This window comes from Cuculus canorus, chromosome 3 (genome assembly GCF_017976375.1).
Source record: "Cuculus canorus isolate bCucCan1 chromosome 3, bCucCan1.pri, whole genome shotgun sequence".
Taxonomy (NCBI): Eukaryota; Metazoa; Chordata; class Aves; order Cuculiformes; family Cuculidae; genus Cuculus; species Cuculus canorus.
The window spans coordinates 62,809,553-62,825,827 of record NC_071403.1 but is presented as its reverse complement, the minus strand read 5'-3'; the positions used below and the strand labels follow the sequence as shown (position 1 = coordinate 62,825,827).

General features: G+C 37.5%; 1 protein-coding gene across 2 annotated transcripts in view; it reads left to right on the top strand.

Moving 5' to 3' along the window:
* The window catches only part of ARID4B (AT-rich interaction domain 4B), a 94,723-nt gene that overhangs the window by 63,255 nt on the left and 15,193 nt on the right, over positions 1-16,275 (top strand). For both annotated transcript variants that reach the window (XM_054062574.1, XM_054062573.1), the window contains exons 17-18: positions 9,412-9,660; positions 15,554-15,638. In XM_054062574.1, coding sequence (XP_053918549.1) covers positions 9,412-9,660; positions 15,554-15,638 — 334 coding nt within the window. The remainder of the gene's footprint in view (positions 1-9,411; positions 9,661-15,553; positions 15,639-16,275) is intronic.

Genomic DNA, 16,275 nt, shown 5'->3' with positions numbered 1-16,275 from the left:
ATTTTACTCTTATAATTTGAATTTCAAATCATACATCTCTGTTAGAATTAGACTCGTATCTTCCCAAGACCTGTGTGTTCCTAACTTTGTAATGATTTAGGGCCACTGATGTTTATGGATCTAATTAAAGTTTTTAGAGTGCAGGCCTAAATATTTATAAACTGAGTGAGAAAGTAATGTATAAAGCATAGGCGACCATTTGATTTAAGACAAAAAGTGTTGCAGGCGTTGCCAGTAGTATTTATCATAACTTTGGTACAAGCATGTCATAGTCTTGCATTTTCTGGCTGTTGCAGATGGACAGTGTTACATTATAAATAATATGGGGAAAGTTGTTAAGTACCTTGCATTGCTTAGTGACAGCTTTGCTTTTAAGTAGGCACGATATTAGCAGGAGTCTCTTGTGCAGTCTTTCAGACAAGAGTTTTGGAAGTAAGGATGCTCAGTGCCATATAATCAATAGGTGTGTACAGGTGATTTCACTTCTCCTTTATGGAATGGGCAAGTTTTCCTGTTTCAGTGCCCCCCAAAAAAAAAAAATATATAAAATAAGCAACCCACAAGTGATTTTCAGCAGCTACACAAAAAAATATGACGTTTAAAAGATAGTTATCATCACTACTCACCAGTGTGTTAATAATTAATACTCTTGCAATTAGGATCCCCATACAGTATGATTTGAAGTGAAGCGGCCACAAAAATGGCCGCTACAGGTCAGATCAGAAGTCTCCGCTTAATACAGTATCTTATCTTCAACAAAAAGCAGTAACAGATGCTTAAGGGAGAAGCTGTTACAAGAGGGAAAGTAGATAATGACACCTCCTACACTTTCGCGTCAACCTGTATGTCAGGGTTTTTTTTGTACTTAATACCAGCTGTTGCCTGACCACTAATTCCCTTGTTCATTCCAGCAATCTTTGCTATTTAGTAGATCAGCTGTCTTAATCTTTTAAGTATCATTAACTCTTAATTCTTTTTCTGGCCCACTAAGAGTTGTGACAGAAAGGTGTAGTTCAATATATTAGTTTCTGATTAATTGATAAGTAGGTTTTTGTGGGTTTTTTTGTTAAGGGTTTTTATTGCCATAAAACAGATTATGGAAGGATCTTCCTGTAAAATGTTTTTGCCTTCCTAAATATTTTCAATGAGATTGCATTGGCAATTTCTGTAATTCAGAAATGTGAAATACAGTAAAATCAAGTGCACCTGAACTCAAGTTAGAAATTACTTTTCTCTGTGGATATGATTTAATTAGTGTCCTGTGTGAATTTTTCTTTTGTAAAAGACAGTTGCTGGAATTTGTTACATGTGCCATTTTCTTAGGTGAGCTGGATGAGTTGTACTGTAACAGGTGTACTCGATTTTCAGAATTATTAGACTGATTTTACACTGCTACTTTTAAAATATATAACTAAGTAGATGGCAACCTTTGCACTTCTCAGAGAACAGCAGTTTTTGAAGTTCCCTAGGTTGTAGATTAGTCCGTGTGTGTTTGTGACTAATATTACTTTGTTTATATACTTGGAAAGTACAGTGGCTTAACACTTAGCATGCTGCTCTAGTAAACAGTACCTAAAAGCTGCATTTGCTTTTCAGTAATCCTTTATTTCTTCCCATGTCTATTTCAGTTACTTACGATGTTAAAAATATTGTGAGTTTTCTTAATTTTTTATTTATGAAAACAACAAGAAACTGTACAAAACAGTATTTCCTCTTAATTTTCTCCAATTCATGGACTGTAATTGAGTTCTCTTCTCCCTGCTCCTGTTTACTCATCCCGTAAAAACTCTTCTAACTAGTATTTTGCTGTTGTGATTCATGAAAGGTTGTAATGAGTTGCTTAGAATAAAAAGCCTAGCTTGAAAAACAGGTGTAGGTGGTGATACTGTCCTTCTGGGGATAATTTACCAAAGAATAATTTAAACTTATAAAAGTGAAACATTTGTAGCAGTTAATAGTCTGTAAGCATTTTGAAGTAGTGATACTATAGTAGTGCTATCCACCTTTTCCTTTCTTCACTCAGGGATTGATAGGAAGTGCAAAATGTATTTTTGTCAGCTTTAAAGAGTTTTTAAAATGTCACTGTCATCCTAAATGCTAAACAATGTTTTTGGTGTTTATTCCATAAAGACAAAAAGAGGTTTTGTGAGCCTGGTATACTGGTAGGGATGTTGTACTAGGCGTACTCCCTTATCATCAACTTCATGGGTTAGAAGTGGCAAAGGTTATACAGAGGGAGGAATGGTGCAGTTTGAGTTCTTTGTTGAAGTGAAATGTGAAATGAAAAATGCTTTTTTGTAAGTGGAAAAATAATCACATGCATACAAAATACCCGAAATGCAATCGAAATAGATCACTGTGGACTGAATTTTTCTCACTGTATTTAAAATGTATTCCTGGGACCTTTTTTAAGCTATAGACCATCTATCTTTCATGGTCAAAACGAAATAACTAAACAAATGAAATCTTATATTATAGAAGACAGACTTGTAAAGTTTGCTATTTGGGTTTATATCTGTAGGACTTTGGGCATCTTCATGTAGTTTGTTTGTTTAATGACTCAAGGAACCAAGTGGGCAGAAAAACTTCTGGGTTTCTTGTTGCTGAATTTCTGTTGAGTGGACTGAATGTAATTCCCAGCTTCCAGATCTCAGAAAGTACTGTTGGGAGCCAGGGTTGTTTATTTTCCGTGGGGCTTGTTTCTCTGTGCAGTCCCGTTTGTCTCAGCCTTTGAGATTGCTAACACTTGAATGCTGTGGGTCCTTCCTGCACAGATTTTAACAGTACGATGAAGAGAAAGAAAGGCTCAATGTGGTTCTTTTTTGTTTTCCTTTCCTAGAGTGGCTATTTCTTCCCTGCTTGTGCATCTGTGAACACCAAGAATAGAAATTCAAAGTCAGCTTACCCCTCATTTTATACATGCTTTGCGTGGTTGTTTTTCAGTTCTATGGCGTGTGAAAGATGCACGTGCTAGATATAGTTTTGTGCTATTTCTAGTCATAAAACCAGTAAAAAGAGGCCAGTAATGTGTTACTTCTCATTGGTTTGTCCCAGAGAGATCCAACAAAAAAGGCTTTGTACACCTGTCATTTACCCTGATGTACAAAGTAGTGTTCAGTCCTAGTCAATGAATAAACAAGGAAGTTTAAAATCCTCCTTATTTTTGAAGTTCCTCCTAACTTCATATTGTGGAAATAATGGTCTTCAAATGTAGTATTGCATAATTGGTGCAATTTTCCTCTGTAGCATCTAACATTAACTGTTGTAACTATGAAAAAATTGAGTCAAAGCCAACAACTTGAGAACTGAGGGGCTTTTTTACACAATAAATAATGTAGACAGTTGACTGTGTTCCCAAGAGACTGAGGGCAGGGGCCTGGCAGAGTTTTAAATAGGTGTGAGGGTTCTTAATATAAGCTAATAAAATAAAAATGAAGTTTTTTAAAATTCCATAGTACATACAGTTTGTGAACTGCAGTGTAGGTTAATTGCTATTTAACCAATATTAGTGAGAAATATTTTAACCAGATGATTAATTTGACTCCCAGGTGATTAATTCTACTCCAAGGTTTTTTTATTGGGCACTTGCTCTAAAGCAGGTGGGCCAGGCCACTGTCAGGAGCTTGATACTGAACTGAAAGATTAAGTACTCAGAATCCAGACAATAATTTTTGCATCAGACTTGTGCGTTGGTAATACATGGGTTTTTGAGGTGACCAGGCAAAGTTGTTTGAAGTAGTCCCAGTTACAGTACACAAAGAGAGCAAAAAGCTTTGTTCTTCTATTTTCCTTCTGTTGGCAGAGGTACTGCCTTAGCCCTGATGCCAGTAGGGGCTGCAATCTCTAGATCCTCACCCCACTCTTCCTCACCAAGCTGTCGTTTTCAGTACTTAAATAGTTCTGGTCTTGGGAAACTTCTTGGATTTATTTCTTTTTCTTTCTTGAAAGCTGCCTGCTTTTTTTTTTTTTTTTATTTCCTACAAGAACAGCATGAACAAATGTTTTTAAAGAATACTTTAGAAACATAAATACTTCTGGTTTTCTCATACTGCCCTTCAGGTTTTCATAGAATGGTTTTCTCAAAATTTGTACTGTCATTTTGAGAGTATCAAAAGGAGAAAGTGCTTAAACCTCTTTGGCTAATAATCTTGAATGGAGTTAAACCATTCATTTACATGCAAGGGAAAAATCTTAATCTTGGGACTATTACATACATTGTTTCGTCCAGTAATAGCGTTTCCCCTCCTGTGAGCAGTAGGAGGGATCTAGGAGTAATAAAAGCAGTGGTTGAGAACTAGGTTAAGATGGGTATTGTTTCATGTGAAGGGTTTTACTAGAGTTTATTACCCTTGTAGAGTAGGTGACTGTTGTGCCTGTGCAGGTGATGGCTTCCGTTTGTAGAAGGGTTAAATTTTCTGGAAACACATGGTGGGGATTTTCTGAAGGCAGTTTGCAACAGGATTATGTAATAGTCAGAAGCTCCTTTTCAGGTATGGAAGGTAACAGATTGTTAGAGACAATGTTTTCTTCAGTTCCTTGTCTGTTCACATGACCTATGAAAGTCAAGGGCAGTGAATCTAAAATGAGAGCGGCAAGGTTACAGTGTTTTGGAGTGAAGGAGATTTGATATGGGAGGCACATCTAGCTTCTGGATTAGTGTTGAGAACTACTTATCAAGATAGCTTTCTCCAGTCTGATTTAGGTTTATATGGAATTGATTAGCTGGGGAGAAGGGAGAGAAATGCGTTGTGTTTGTCGCACAGTTGATGTGAGCATCTGCTGTGGATCTTGGGCTGTTTGAGTGTATGAAAAAATTACATTTTTAAGAGGTGTGCTTAGGTAGTTTTATTTATAGGAACATATTTCTATGCTCTTATTTGTGTTGTCTGTTCTATTTATGTATTACAGCTGCCTTTGTGTGGAAGGAAGTTTTTGTATAGTTAAGTTTTTGGAAACAGAATCTAATTAACTTTTTTTCTTGATATAGAATATGCTCTGATATATACCTATGCGTAAGGTTTGCTTTTGATACAGCAATAAACTGCTAATGAAACAATAATAAACTGTAGAGCGGCAGTGTAAATGTACCAGTCCTGTGCGTGCATCATATTGAATGGAAGGGAGGCATCTTTGATGTGAATAAAGTGGTTCTGTCATCACGTTTTACATAGCTTATGGTCACTGTGGAGGTTATTAACCATGATTGCTGTCATTGAGACTTATGTGCTTGGGTGAGCCCTTAAACATTTGTCAAATACTAGGTGCTTTCAAACTGAGTGTGAACTAGGGCTGTAAAAATGAAAAGTGCTGTACTCCTCAGCCAGACTCCTGAACCATTCATTATCTTTTTAAGGGAATGAAAAGCAGCAGAGGACAATGCTGGTTACAGAGTACATACTTGCATGGTTGAAGTGTATTGTACTACTCTTGGTTGTGATTAAAATCAAATTACTGCTCTTCCCTTCCCCCCTAAGTGATGCGTCATAACCATGCATTTATTCTGATTTTCTGTATGTGTAGATAGAAATCCTCAGAGCTTTTATTTTTAGGTTTTCTTTGCAACTTCAGAGGGAAGACAAAATCTGGTGATTTTGTGGGGTTTTGTGTTTAGTTAAAGAAGAGATTCTAGCGTTGTGATATAAGTACAGGTCTCAGTGGTGCCTCTGCCTTAAAACTTAATGGCGTCTAACACAGCAGTGTTTGATAGAGTAGAGTATGAAGGAGGCTTGACATCTTCCAGCTCTGTATCATTTGAATGAAGTAAAGGCTAAGTAATGCTCAAGGATGAGAGAAAAGGAAAAAGCAGGGTAATAAAAATAGAAGCTAATTGCTAAACTTGAAGTGTCAATTACACTGGAGTTTATTTTTACTAGTGGTTCAATTAACCGTAATGACTTAATTGTACCAATAATTGAAATAATCTTGCTTCCTCAAGTTTTAGAATAACCTCTGGAAAAAAAACTAATCCTGCATTTGCCATCTTGCCTGCTGTGTCTGCCAGCATGGTGTGCTAGGGGAAGTGACTGGAGTGATTGGAGTAGGGTTAGGTTTGGTGGAAAACAGGGATTCTAGGAGACAGGTCTAATGCTCTAAATCACATACTGGCTCATAGATTTCACCTAGGCTGTGTGACAACACTGTGTTTGGTGCCAAAGATTGTGGATCGAAAGGTGTTTCCTTGATACTGCACTTCCTTAGTGGTATAATAGCATGAGCTATTCCATCAACTAACGTCATCCATTTGTTCATATGCTTACATTTATTATGGCTTGTTCATGTTAAATCTTGATACTGACTGAGAATTGCCTGCTGTATGTGTATTTTTTAATAATTGCAGGGTTTTTTAGCCTTTTAATGATTTCACAATGTCCTTTGGATCTAATGATAAGCAATGTTCATATGATCTAAACATGTTAGCAGTTTTACTTTATTAACAAGATATTTTTGCATTTTAATTCATTAATTTCCTGCTTCTGAATGTTCATGTTCCCATTCCATGGGAGATGGGGTGAAGGTCTTCTGCAGCTGTAATTGAAAATGCTTTTGAATCCTCCTGATAAGCTTTCAGGTGGAACTTTGGTTTCTGGGACACACTTATGTTTGTTTTGCTGTGTCTCTTGTACAGTGTGCATGCACATCTGCTGCTGCCTTGTTTCATCAGCTACCGCTTGGGTTGTTGAAATTTTTCTAGCTTTGTGGCAAATGTTGCTCAGTACTGGTCTTAAGTTGACAGTTATTATCTGCTGCCAGGAGGCTTGTTTGTTTCTTTCTGTCCCTTGTGCCCCTACATGGGGTTTTGACTAAACAGCATTAATGGAAATCTCATGTTTTCATGCATACAAAGATGAACAAATAAGATTATGACTTTGCGTGCTAGATGGCTACAATCACATTTTCCTCTTACAAACCTGTTTCATGGCAGTCGTGGCTTCTCTTTCATCTGCACCATGAGGTTGCTGCCTTTTGTGGCCTTGTAAAACAATATCTTTTCTTCCTTGCAGCCAATGGGGTATGTTTGGGTTCATTTTTTGTTTTTTTCTTCCAGGAGCTGTAAGAGTACATCTTCTTTTCTCTTCTAAAATAATGAACATTCTTTGCTTTTTGTTTGGTTTCCTAGAATCTTCAGCTTATGATTGCTAACCAAATGACTTCTTAGAACATGTTTTAAGTGCAGCCACCTCCTTCCATTTTGCTTATGCTTTTTGACATTCCCTCTGCCTACTTGACCATCCAAGTTGCTCAACCTCACAATGAGGCTTTCACGTGTTTCTTCCAAGGAAGCTCTGGTGTTGTCACTGAGTCTTTGTAGAACGTCTGTTGGGATACCAGGAAAGCTGTAGGGTGTTGAAGGTGAGAGAAGACTCCTAACTTGTTCAGCTTCTAAAGACCTACTGGCACCATAATTGCCAGTGCCTGGAAAATCTTGAATATCTCTCATATGCAAGCTTCTCTTGGCAGGACAGCATTCAAGGATTGTGCTGCTAGTCCTTCGATCAAAATAAATAAATAAATTCTGACAATATGTGTTTCATTACAATTTTGAAAATTCTTGCTAGTAAGGGGAAATCACAAGCTCATCTTGTTCTCTTGTACTCTGCTCCTGATCCCAAGTGTTTTTTAGCTTTTGTATGATAATAACAGTTAGGCTGAAATTAGCTCAGGACTTCTGATCCAGTGCAGCAGAGAGGGTAATCTAAAAGCATTTAAATTACTAGTTGGTTCTTTCATTTGTTTGCTGTACAATCCTATTCAGGAACTTTGCATCTCAGTCTTTGGGGACTTTTATTTCTGATTTCTTTGGCAAGTCAGTTTTGCCATGTGTTGTGTAGTGGAGATGAGGTGAACATTCAAGACCCATTCATTTATGTTGCATTTTTAACTCTGGTGGGTTCAACTTCACTAGCGAAATATCCCACTGAAAGTGTGTAATAAATTGAAAATCTTTGCCTTCCAGAACAGAACTGTGTGGTCGGTGCCGTGTGTACCTCAATAGATCTATCTTCTGCGACTTGATTTGGTTAATACACCAACAGGGGGTATTTTTAGCATTTTTCTTGCGGTGTATACGCATATAGATTTGTATTTATTTGTGTGTATGTATATATGTGTGGCAACATTTATTTCTGAATTCATTTCATTAAATGAGTGTGTTTACTCTGCAGCTGAATTTAGCTTATTGTTCCGAATTCTGTTGTGCCAGCTAATTAGGTAATAATACTGCAGCTTTGCTTCTACAAAGCAGCATTGGAATAATTAGAATGCTGTTTGATCCTTTTGCAGAGAGAAAGCAGCTTGGTTTATCTGAGTATTTACTACTGAAAACTTCATGGGAAGATACAGATTATTAATACAGACTTGAATATTGTTGTGGCTTGGACTTGGAGCAGTACTTATATTTTCTTACCCAGCCAGAAATATATCCAAACCTATCTGTTGTATGTCTTGGGTTTTTAAATTATTAGTGGTCTGTGGTTGTTGTGAATTTAGTAAGGGGCCCTAATGTGTTATGTGTTATGCAGAATGTGTGAATAGAGTGATGCAAGGGCCAGTAGTATTGTTTTGTAAAGCTGTTTAAGATTAAGAGATATATTTCCCCCATTAACTTCCGTGATGTAGTCAGCCTCTTTCAGCTGGTTGGAGGCAATTTTCTGAACACTGAGCAGCCCATAGCTGCCATTGATTGAGACTAGCAAGATCTGTGGGTTCTTACTGCTTTTGAATATTGGCCCAAATATCTAAAAATGTATTCAAAATTAGCTTGCTTTTGAAAACGGTGTATTTGTGCTTACGTATTTATAAAATAATTAAATGCAAGCTTGACTCGTGTTTGAAAGACTTCTGGCCTAATTGGCAAGGAGTGGCAAGGTAATAAATAAGCTCAGGTTGCTTGCTTTCTTAAGTAATCTCACATAAGATGTTTTTATTTTGGCTAAACTGGTTTTGGATGCAGTCACTTCATGGATAGAGAATATTTATTATAATGAAGTAGGGAGCTTTTGAGGAAGCAGGTTTCAAGAAGCATTTGTCAAACATAGGTTGAAAAGTGGAACGTAGGGAACTTTCGATATTGAGAAGGATGAATTTGAACTGAAAGAACTATATTTAAACAAAGGGACTGCATGAAAGAATCATAAAAGATGAATTTGAACAACTTCTGCTGATACAGATTTTGATGAATTATTTTTTTCTTTTAGTCAAGTCATTTTTGAACTTTACAGTCCCTGGATTTTGTATGTATTGCTATATCCTATTTTGCTGATATTACTCTGCCATGGTGCAGTTTCACATATTTGGAACCTGCTGTTTCCCAGTCTCTAATGCATCCACAATATTTATCAATATATGTGGTTTGGAACTGAAAAGCTTATGAAGTATCTCATATTAACTCTACAATTTTTTAAACCTTTCAAGAGATGACACGAATAAGGAAGAAGATGAAGATGAAGAAGAAGCAGAGGAGGAGGAAGAGGAGGAGGAGGAGGAAGATGACAACAATAACAATGAGGAAGAAGAGTTTGAATGCTATCCACCAGGCATGAAAGTCCAAGTGCGGTATGGAAGAGGGAAGAATCAAAAAATGTATGAAGCTAGTATTAAAGATTCTGACATCGAAGGTGGAGAAGTCCTTTACTTGGTGCACTACTGTGGATGGAACGTGAGGTAAATTGAGTTTTAGTTAGAGATTACTTCTTGAATTACTTCTAAAATACACTTCTATATTTTAAAAATTAAATGAGTAGACATCTGGAGTCCTAACCTTTCAGCACTGGTGTCCTGTGAAGGTCATTGTACTGTATGAAACTATTAGATTTTGTAACGCTATATAAGTGCAGTACTTTAGTTACTTAGAAACTCATCTTAAAACAACTTGTTCAAAGAAGGCTTCCTTCATTCCCCATCTTACTTTTAGATATCTCCATACAACATGTGACAGTTCACCCTCTCATGAATTCCTCCTCTGGCTCTCTTAAGCCAATTTTATGTCATACAGTATTTGAACAGCACACTTAGCCTAGTCTGTATGCACACTTCTCTCAGCACAGCAGAGTACGCTAGCAGTATAGTCTTTAACAGGACAAGTACAAGACCCTTAGTGGCAAATTAGCGTGTAGCAAATAATGCATTTTATTCAGATCTGATTTCCACCTCTCCCCACTCCTCTTTCCTTCCTGTCTGGCTCAAGCTTCCAAGCAAGACTTCTCTTAGCCTAGTGGCTCCTTATGCAGGAGTGTCTGCTTTTTATTGTCATTGATATAGCATTAGTAGAAATAAGAAGTTGAAATATTAATATAATTTTTTGCCATGTCAGACTTCTTTTTCAGCTTTTTTTCCATTTAAAAGTTGAAGCAACTTCCAAAACAGTAGGGTAAACTAAAGCTTCTCAGTGGTTTTTAAACCAATTACCAAATTCCCTGCTTTTTTCCTCAGTTTCAGAGTATCTGATCATTGTCCTCAGATGTCAAAAACCAAAAACAAATCTGAGGCAAATCTGCTCTACTTCTTTATTTCTTTTTCTTTTTCTGAAAAATCCAAGGCTCTTGTGACCTTCTTCTGTCATCTGGACCTTGATGACCATCCTGCCCCTGACCAAAAGGGCAGGACAGATCTCGTTTAGTCAGTGCTAGCAAGATCTACTAGCAAAGGTCACAATTACAGATGAATGTTACTTCTCTCCCTCACTTGAATACACCTCTTTGTGTCTAGGTCTGGTGATTTCTAGGACAACTTAAGCCACTGCTGAGGAAGAACATCTCAGTATTATGAGTTTTGATATCAATTTTTTGTACATTTTTGATCTACATATATATTGATCCACAAGAATATGATCTTTCACAGAAAATGTCTTCAGGTGGTATTTTTAAGCCTAGTGACCTATGAAGTCAAGATATTAGGGGAGATACATCCTGTTCAAGGTGGGATTTGGAATGTGACTACTGTTTTGGTCGTTATTGGGGAGGACTTCCTTAGGAATTCCAGTTGCAGAAATTTGCATCTTACTGAGGATTACTGTGTACCATTCCAGGAGTTTTCTTGCTTTTAAACTCTTGTTTTGGAGTTGATGTGTAAATGTAGAAGTTATTTTCCTTTTCGAGTAAATATTTTGCTGTTACATGTGCGAAGAGGTGAGATAGTCAAAGTTTTGTTTGAGTAATACTGTGTTAAATCTGAAGAAATGAGAAGTCAAAAATAAGCCTTCATTTTGGAGATCTCAGCACTGTGGTTCTTAAGGGGGAAATCAAGATTCCATTTTTTGAACTCTGCATTTTAAACAAATATGTGGATTGATATCAGAGGCAATGTTTGTGTGACTAGGATGTATTTAATAAGAAAAGCATTTTTAGTAAACCTGCACTCATTTGAGAGTTGAGGAGAGTCGTTTGGTCTTTCTGGCAGCAAGACTTGTATTTATATTCTTACCTGGTGTTTCAAAAGAGCCCTCTGAAAGGGGCTGAGAGAGTAGGATTTCTCATGGGAAAAGATATCGATGATTCCCATTTAGCTATGGGACTCTGTGTGGACTCTGCTAAATATGGCTAATTTTTTAATATAAGTAAAATTACTTCAGTTTTTCGATTTGACAGTAAGAATGGGTTAGTCTGAGCTTAAGGCAGCAGCTGAACGCTTGGATAATTTAGTATTATGAAGACAAGTCTTGTATGATGTAATAACTTGATTTGGCATTTAGTCAGACGCAACCTGGAAAAATAACTGCTTTATTTGGATAGCGAGCAATTTCTTCATCTTCTTATTCGTTGTAGCTTACTTCTAATGTTTAGCAGGGACAAGTGCTATAACATTGTCATGTGATGTACTGAACTAGGATTCTTTCATCATCCGAGATTTTAATTCTGTCATTCTAAGTGTTAAAGTTGACTTTCGTGTTTCCCCTTCTGGTCAGTATGCCCTCAACGTTTCTTATCACAAGGTAGCTTCAGTATTGGTCTGGGATTTGGAGTAATAATGTTTTGTGTGCATGTGCAGGTACATGCTTTAGGGTTCTTGGAATGGATTTGGTTAACTTGATATTCAACTTCATTAGTTTGTTTTGTTTTGTTTTGTTTTTAAATGCTCTGGAACCAGTGACACAAACCACTGTGGAACTTTGTTTTAAAAAATAGTAAATAGAAAATACAGAAAGGGAATATAGCTTAACAGCATTATACAGCTGCACTATGGTCTTGGTTTGTTGAAATGTTAACAATATACAATTTTTTTACTTAGCCACTGAAATTAAAGGAACACGAGTAGCCCAATTTCAGGTTCTTGAGAGTCGTGTTTGTCATGGGGGGGTAGAATTATTAAAAAAATAAATAAAATTAAAAAGTCAGGGTCCTCATGTAATATTCCAGTATTTGATTATAAGACTGAATCTCCTCCTTTCTTTGATCATAGCCAAAGAAAACTTTGATTCTTCCTTGTTAGCAGATGCAGACATAATGCTGGAGCTTTTCAGTAGATTAGCCAAGGCTTGCTAGTTCCTTTAGGTCACTTGTCTTCCTGAGAAAGTGATACCTTTGCTAGTAGAAATCTAGAGGTTGGAAAAGTGCATTTTCTTCCTTGTTTGCCCTGTAGCTCTTCTGTAGAGGATTGACTATGTTATCTCTGAGGAAATTTGGTTTATTTTAGCTTGCAGTCAGTACATCTGAATGTAACAGGATCAGTACATACTCTTATGCCAAGTGCCGGTTACTGTTCCTGCTATGTAGCTATTCATTTCATTCTTCCTTTTTTTTCTTTTCTCCTTCCTTCCTTTTCAAATCCACCTTTCTGGCTGGCATTAATTTTAACTGGTAAGCTTCTGTCCTTTACTGGATCATCTTTGTCTTCATTTTGATAAGGCAAAGGGGATGTTTCTTCAAAAGGCATTCCACATTTTCACATGAAACCTCATTTAGAAAATAAGTAAATAACAATTTGTTATTAATCCCTCCTCTTGGTTCTCAAATTAGTCTGTGCAAACTCTTTCAGGAACGCATCTTTCTTCCTTCCTCTCCACACCTAGCTGCTTGCTTTTGGGAGTTGAGGTAAGCAAGTGTGGAAGGCAGCACTGCAGTAAGACCCAGGTCTTCTGGAAGTGTGTACTTGTAATGGGAGCTGAAGAACTTCTTCCATAATGTTTTCAGTTTGCTTTTGGTTTTGCTGTCTAAAGCAAAAGTAGTGATTAAATAAGTTTTCCGTAAGGTGCAGTTCTATGAAGAAAGGCACACAAACCATTCAGATGTAGCTTGGCATCTGGTGTGCTGTGAAGCTTTCAGGGCGCCTCTCTGTGGTGCAGCAGAGCAGAACCTAATTTAGGGTCAGGTTGTCAGCTGTGCCTTTGCATGTATCTCTTTTGCACAATCTGTTTCGCCCAAGGGTCCAGTTGTCACAGGTTTAGGCAAACCACGTGTGTCTGTTGTGTGAGTAGTGAAAGGATCTGTGCCGTGCAAAGACGTGAAGTGTTGGCATCCGATTCTCTGGAGAAGATTGAAGATTTCTGTGATGTTGGGCCTCCTTACAGGGTCTGACTGCTGTTCCAGGTGCAGTCAGGAGGAGAGCACAACATGCTCTGGCCAGAACTGTGGCTGTCACATGCAAGTTTTCAATCTGTGCTCCTTGAGTTGAGGACTTGTGGCCATTGCTTCTAACACGTAACACTTGAGACTCTGTGGTATCTCCAGCTATTCTCTGAAGATTCTGTACTTGCTGTCTCCTTCACCTCCGTCCGCCCCTAGCCTGTCAACTGTTGCCCCAGCAGGCACGACATGGACCTTGAATCCCAGGCAGTCATGCGGCGCACAGACTTTGCACAGGGGGAAGGCTGTTTTCTTAGTGGAAATGCATAGAAAGAGTGAATACAAATTCTGTGTTATAGCAACGTGGTTGAGGCAGAAGATACTCTGTCAGAATAATTGCTTTTCACTGTGTATTTGTCCAGTCCTAGTGCTGCTTTCCTGCATACATTTAGGCCTAATGAAATACTCTTAAATATATGTGGGTTGCAAAGTCCATTTGGCAGTCTGCTTAGTAGTATTCCTTCTGGAAAGCATGTCTTTAACTTAAAGGAAGATTGCTGCAAATACGATTTCCTGCAGTCTCACATAATATGGGGTTTTTTTCCCATACTGGAAAGTACTCTGCAGAGTTGTATTTCATTTTTGGAGAGAAATCTGAGCCTGTTCACCTACGTGTCACCTGGTAATAGTGCAATTATAGCTGTATCTGCAGCAGTACAGGTAATCTTGCGATGTTGTAGCCTGCATGGTCTGCTGCTGGGTTTTGTGATTTTTATTGTTGACATTGAGGGGGGAAAAAAGCCCAAGAAATTGTTTTAGGAAACTATTTTCCAGAGACTACTGCTACTTCACGTTTTGTTGTATTATTATGTGAAATCTGAGTTAATAGAATACAGTATTTAGCTTCTGGAATCTCTGGCATAGATATTAACTTAGGGTATACAGGGAAGCAAGTTGGAAACATGCATATTTTTCTCTAAACTTTAAAATTTGTATGTCAGTGCTGTAGATACACTTGGTAGTTGTGAAGAAGCCGACTTGGGACTGTTATCAGCAGTCACTATATCTACATCAAAATGGTGGCAAGTAAGCCCAGCTGGAAAGCCACCATGGTCATGAGTGCATTGTGCTCGGCTCCATCTTGTACTGGTTCTCTGAGTGTGTGTGGTTTGGGGTTTTTTTTCACTTTTCTTGTTGTTTTTTTTTTTAAGTTTTCTTCCCCTCTGTTTTCGTGTTTACCCAGGGAATCAGAATTTCTCTAGCCGAAATTAATAAGTATTAATTTTTAACTTACGTGTTTCTTATTAGGGTGGTTCTTCAATTCACAGTTGAAGTAAGACAGTGTATTATTCTTACTGAGTGAAAGAAAAAATATTTGATTCTTGGGGTTCTCCAGAAATACTCAATGAAACTGGCAAGTACAGGACCATAGTTATGGTATATTCTTACTAAGAGTGTATTGCTTTGGTCCTGGATTTATATTTAACAAGTCCAGCCCTAAATGATGATAAGATACGTGTGCTACTTAGTATGTTTTTTTTCTAGTATCATTCTGATAAAAAATATAAACTTTTAACTTGAAACAAGTTGAAAAGTGTTAGTGTTAAGTTGGTGACTCACAAGTTAGTGACTGCTAAGTGTTAATCCTTCCAAATATCACTTTGCAGACACTTGGGCTGGAAAGAGTTTATTTTTGTTAACTGGTCACATTTTGTGTAGTTGTAAGAATGTATTCTATTGTTAAGGTTTTACAGTATATACAGTGTTTTACCTGTGTGTGTGGATTTTCTGCTCTTCAGTGCAGACTGAAAGCTTTCACTCTTGCCCATCAGTGTTAAAAAAGAAACAAACCAAACTAAACCTTTGTCCTGTACATGCCAGCATATGAAGAATTGAACCTTAGCTGAAACTTCACATGCTACAAAGTACACAAATTACTTCTTTATTCAAATTCCAATTCAGTTTTTATATGGCTAATAATTTTCTTTTTCCTCTCATCATTTCTCTTATGGTGTCATGTTTATCTGTAAACGTGTACAATTTTTTTTTGATTCTAGGTATGATGAATGGATAAAGGCAGACAAGATAGTGAGACCAGCTGATAAGAATGTACCAAAAATTAAGCATCGAAAGAAAATAAAGGTAGTTTCTCTCCCTTTTTATCCCTTGTTTCCCCCCAACTTCTGTTTCATATATTCTTAAGTACGCCCTTCCCCCTTCCTAACCTTTTGATTGGCCTGCAAATGTTTGACAAGTAAAAGCATCTTCCTTGCCTTTTAAAAATGAAAATCTTTTTCATCAAGGCTTTGTTTTTTAATTCAGGGTGAGGAGGAGAAGCTTCTTTTTTATATATATTTAAATGAAATTTGCATGTGTTTATAGAAGACAAATTAGAATGGTCCATTTTATCAGTAGCTGTGGGAGCTGGCTCTTGAGGGGTGAAATTTGGTACCTCCCTCTGCTGATCCAGGAGAGCAAACCTTTGACTTGTCCATGTCTGTGTAATCTTCTTATTTTATTTCATAACATGTTCTTCAAAAGTCATACTGTGATACTTAGGCTTAGGTTATCATAACTTTCTTCTGCCGGAGATGTCAGTGCTTCTCCTGCCCCCCTGAGCCCCAGGGCACCTTCTGGAACCCGAGTTTTGTTCTCAAGCTCCCTGCTCACTGTGACATAGTAGGATCTCATAGCCCCGCCCTGTGTCTGCTGAGCCTGGCGTCCCACGGTGCCACTGCTGCCAGAGTGCTGGCTCTGTTTGCTTTCCATTTGTTTTAGT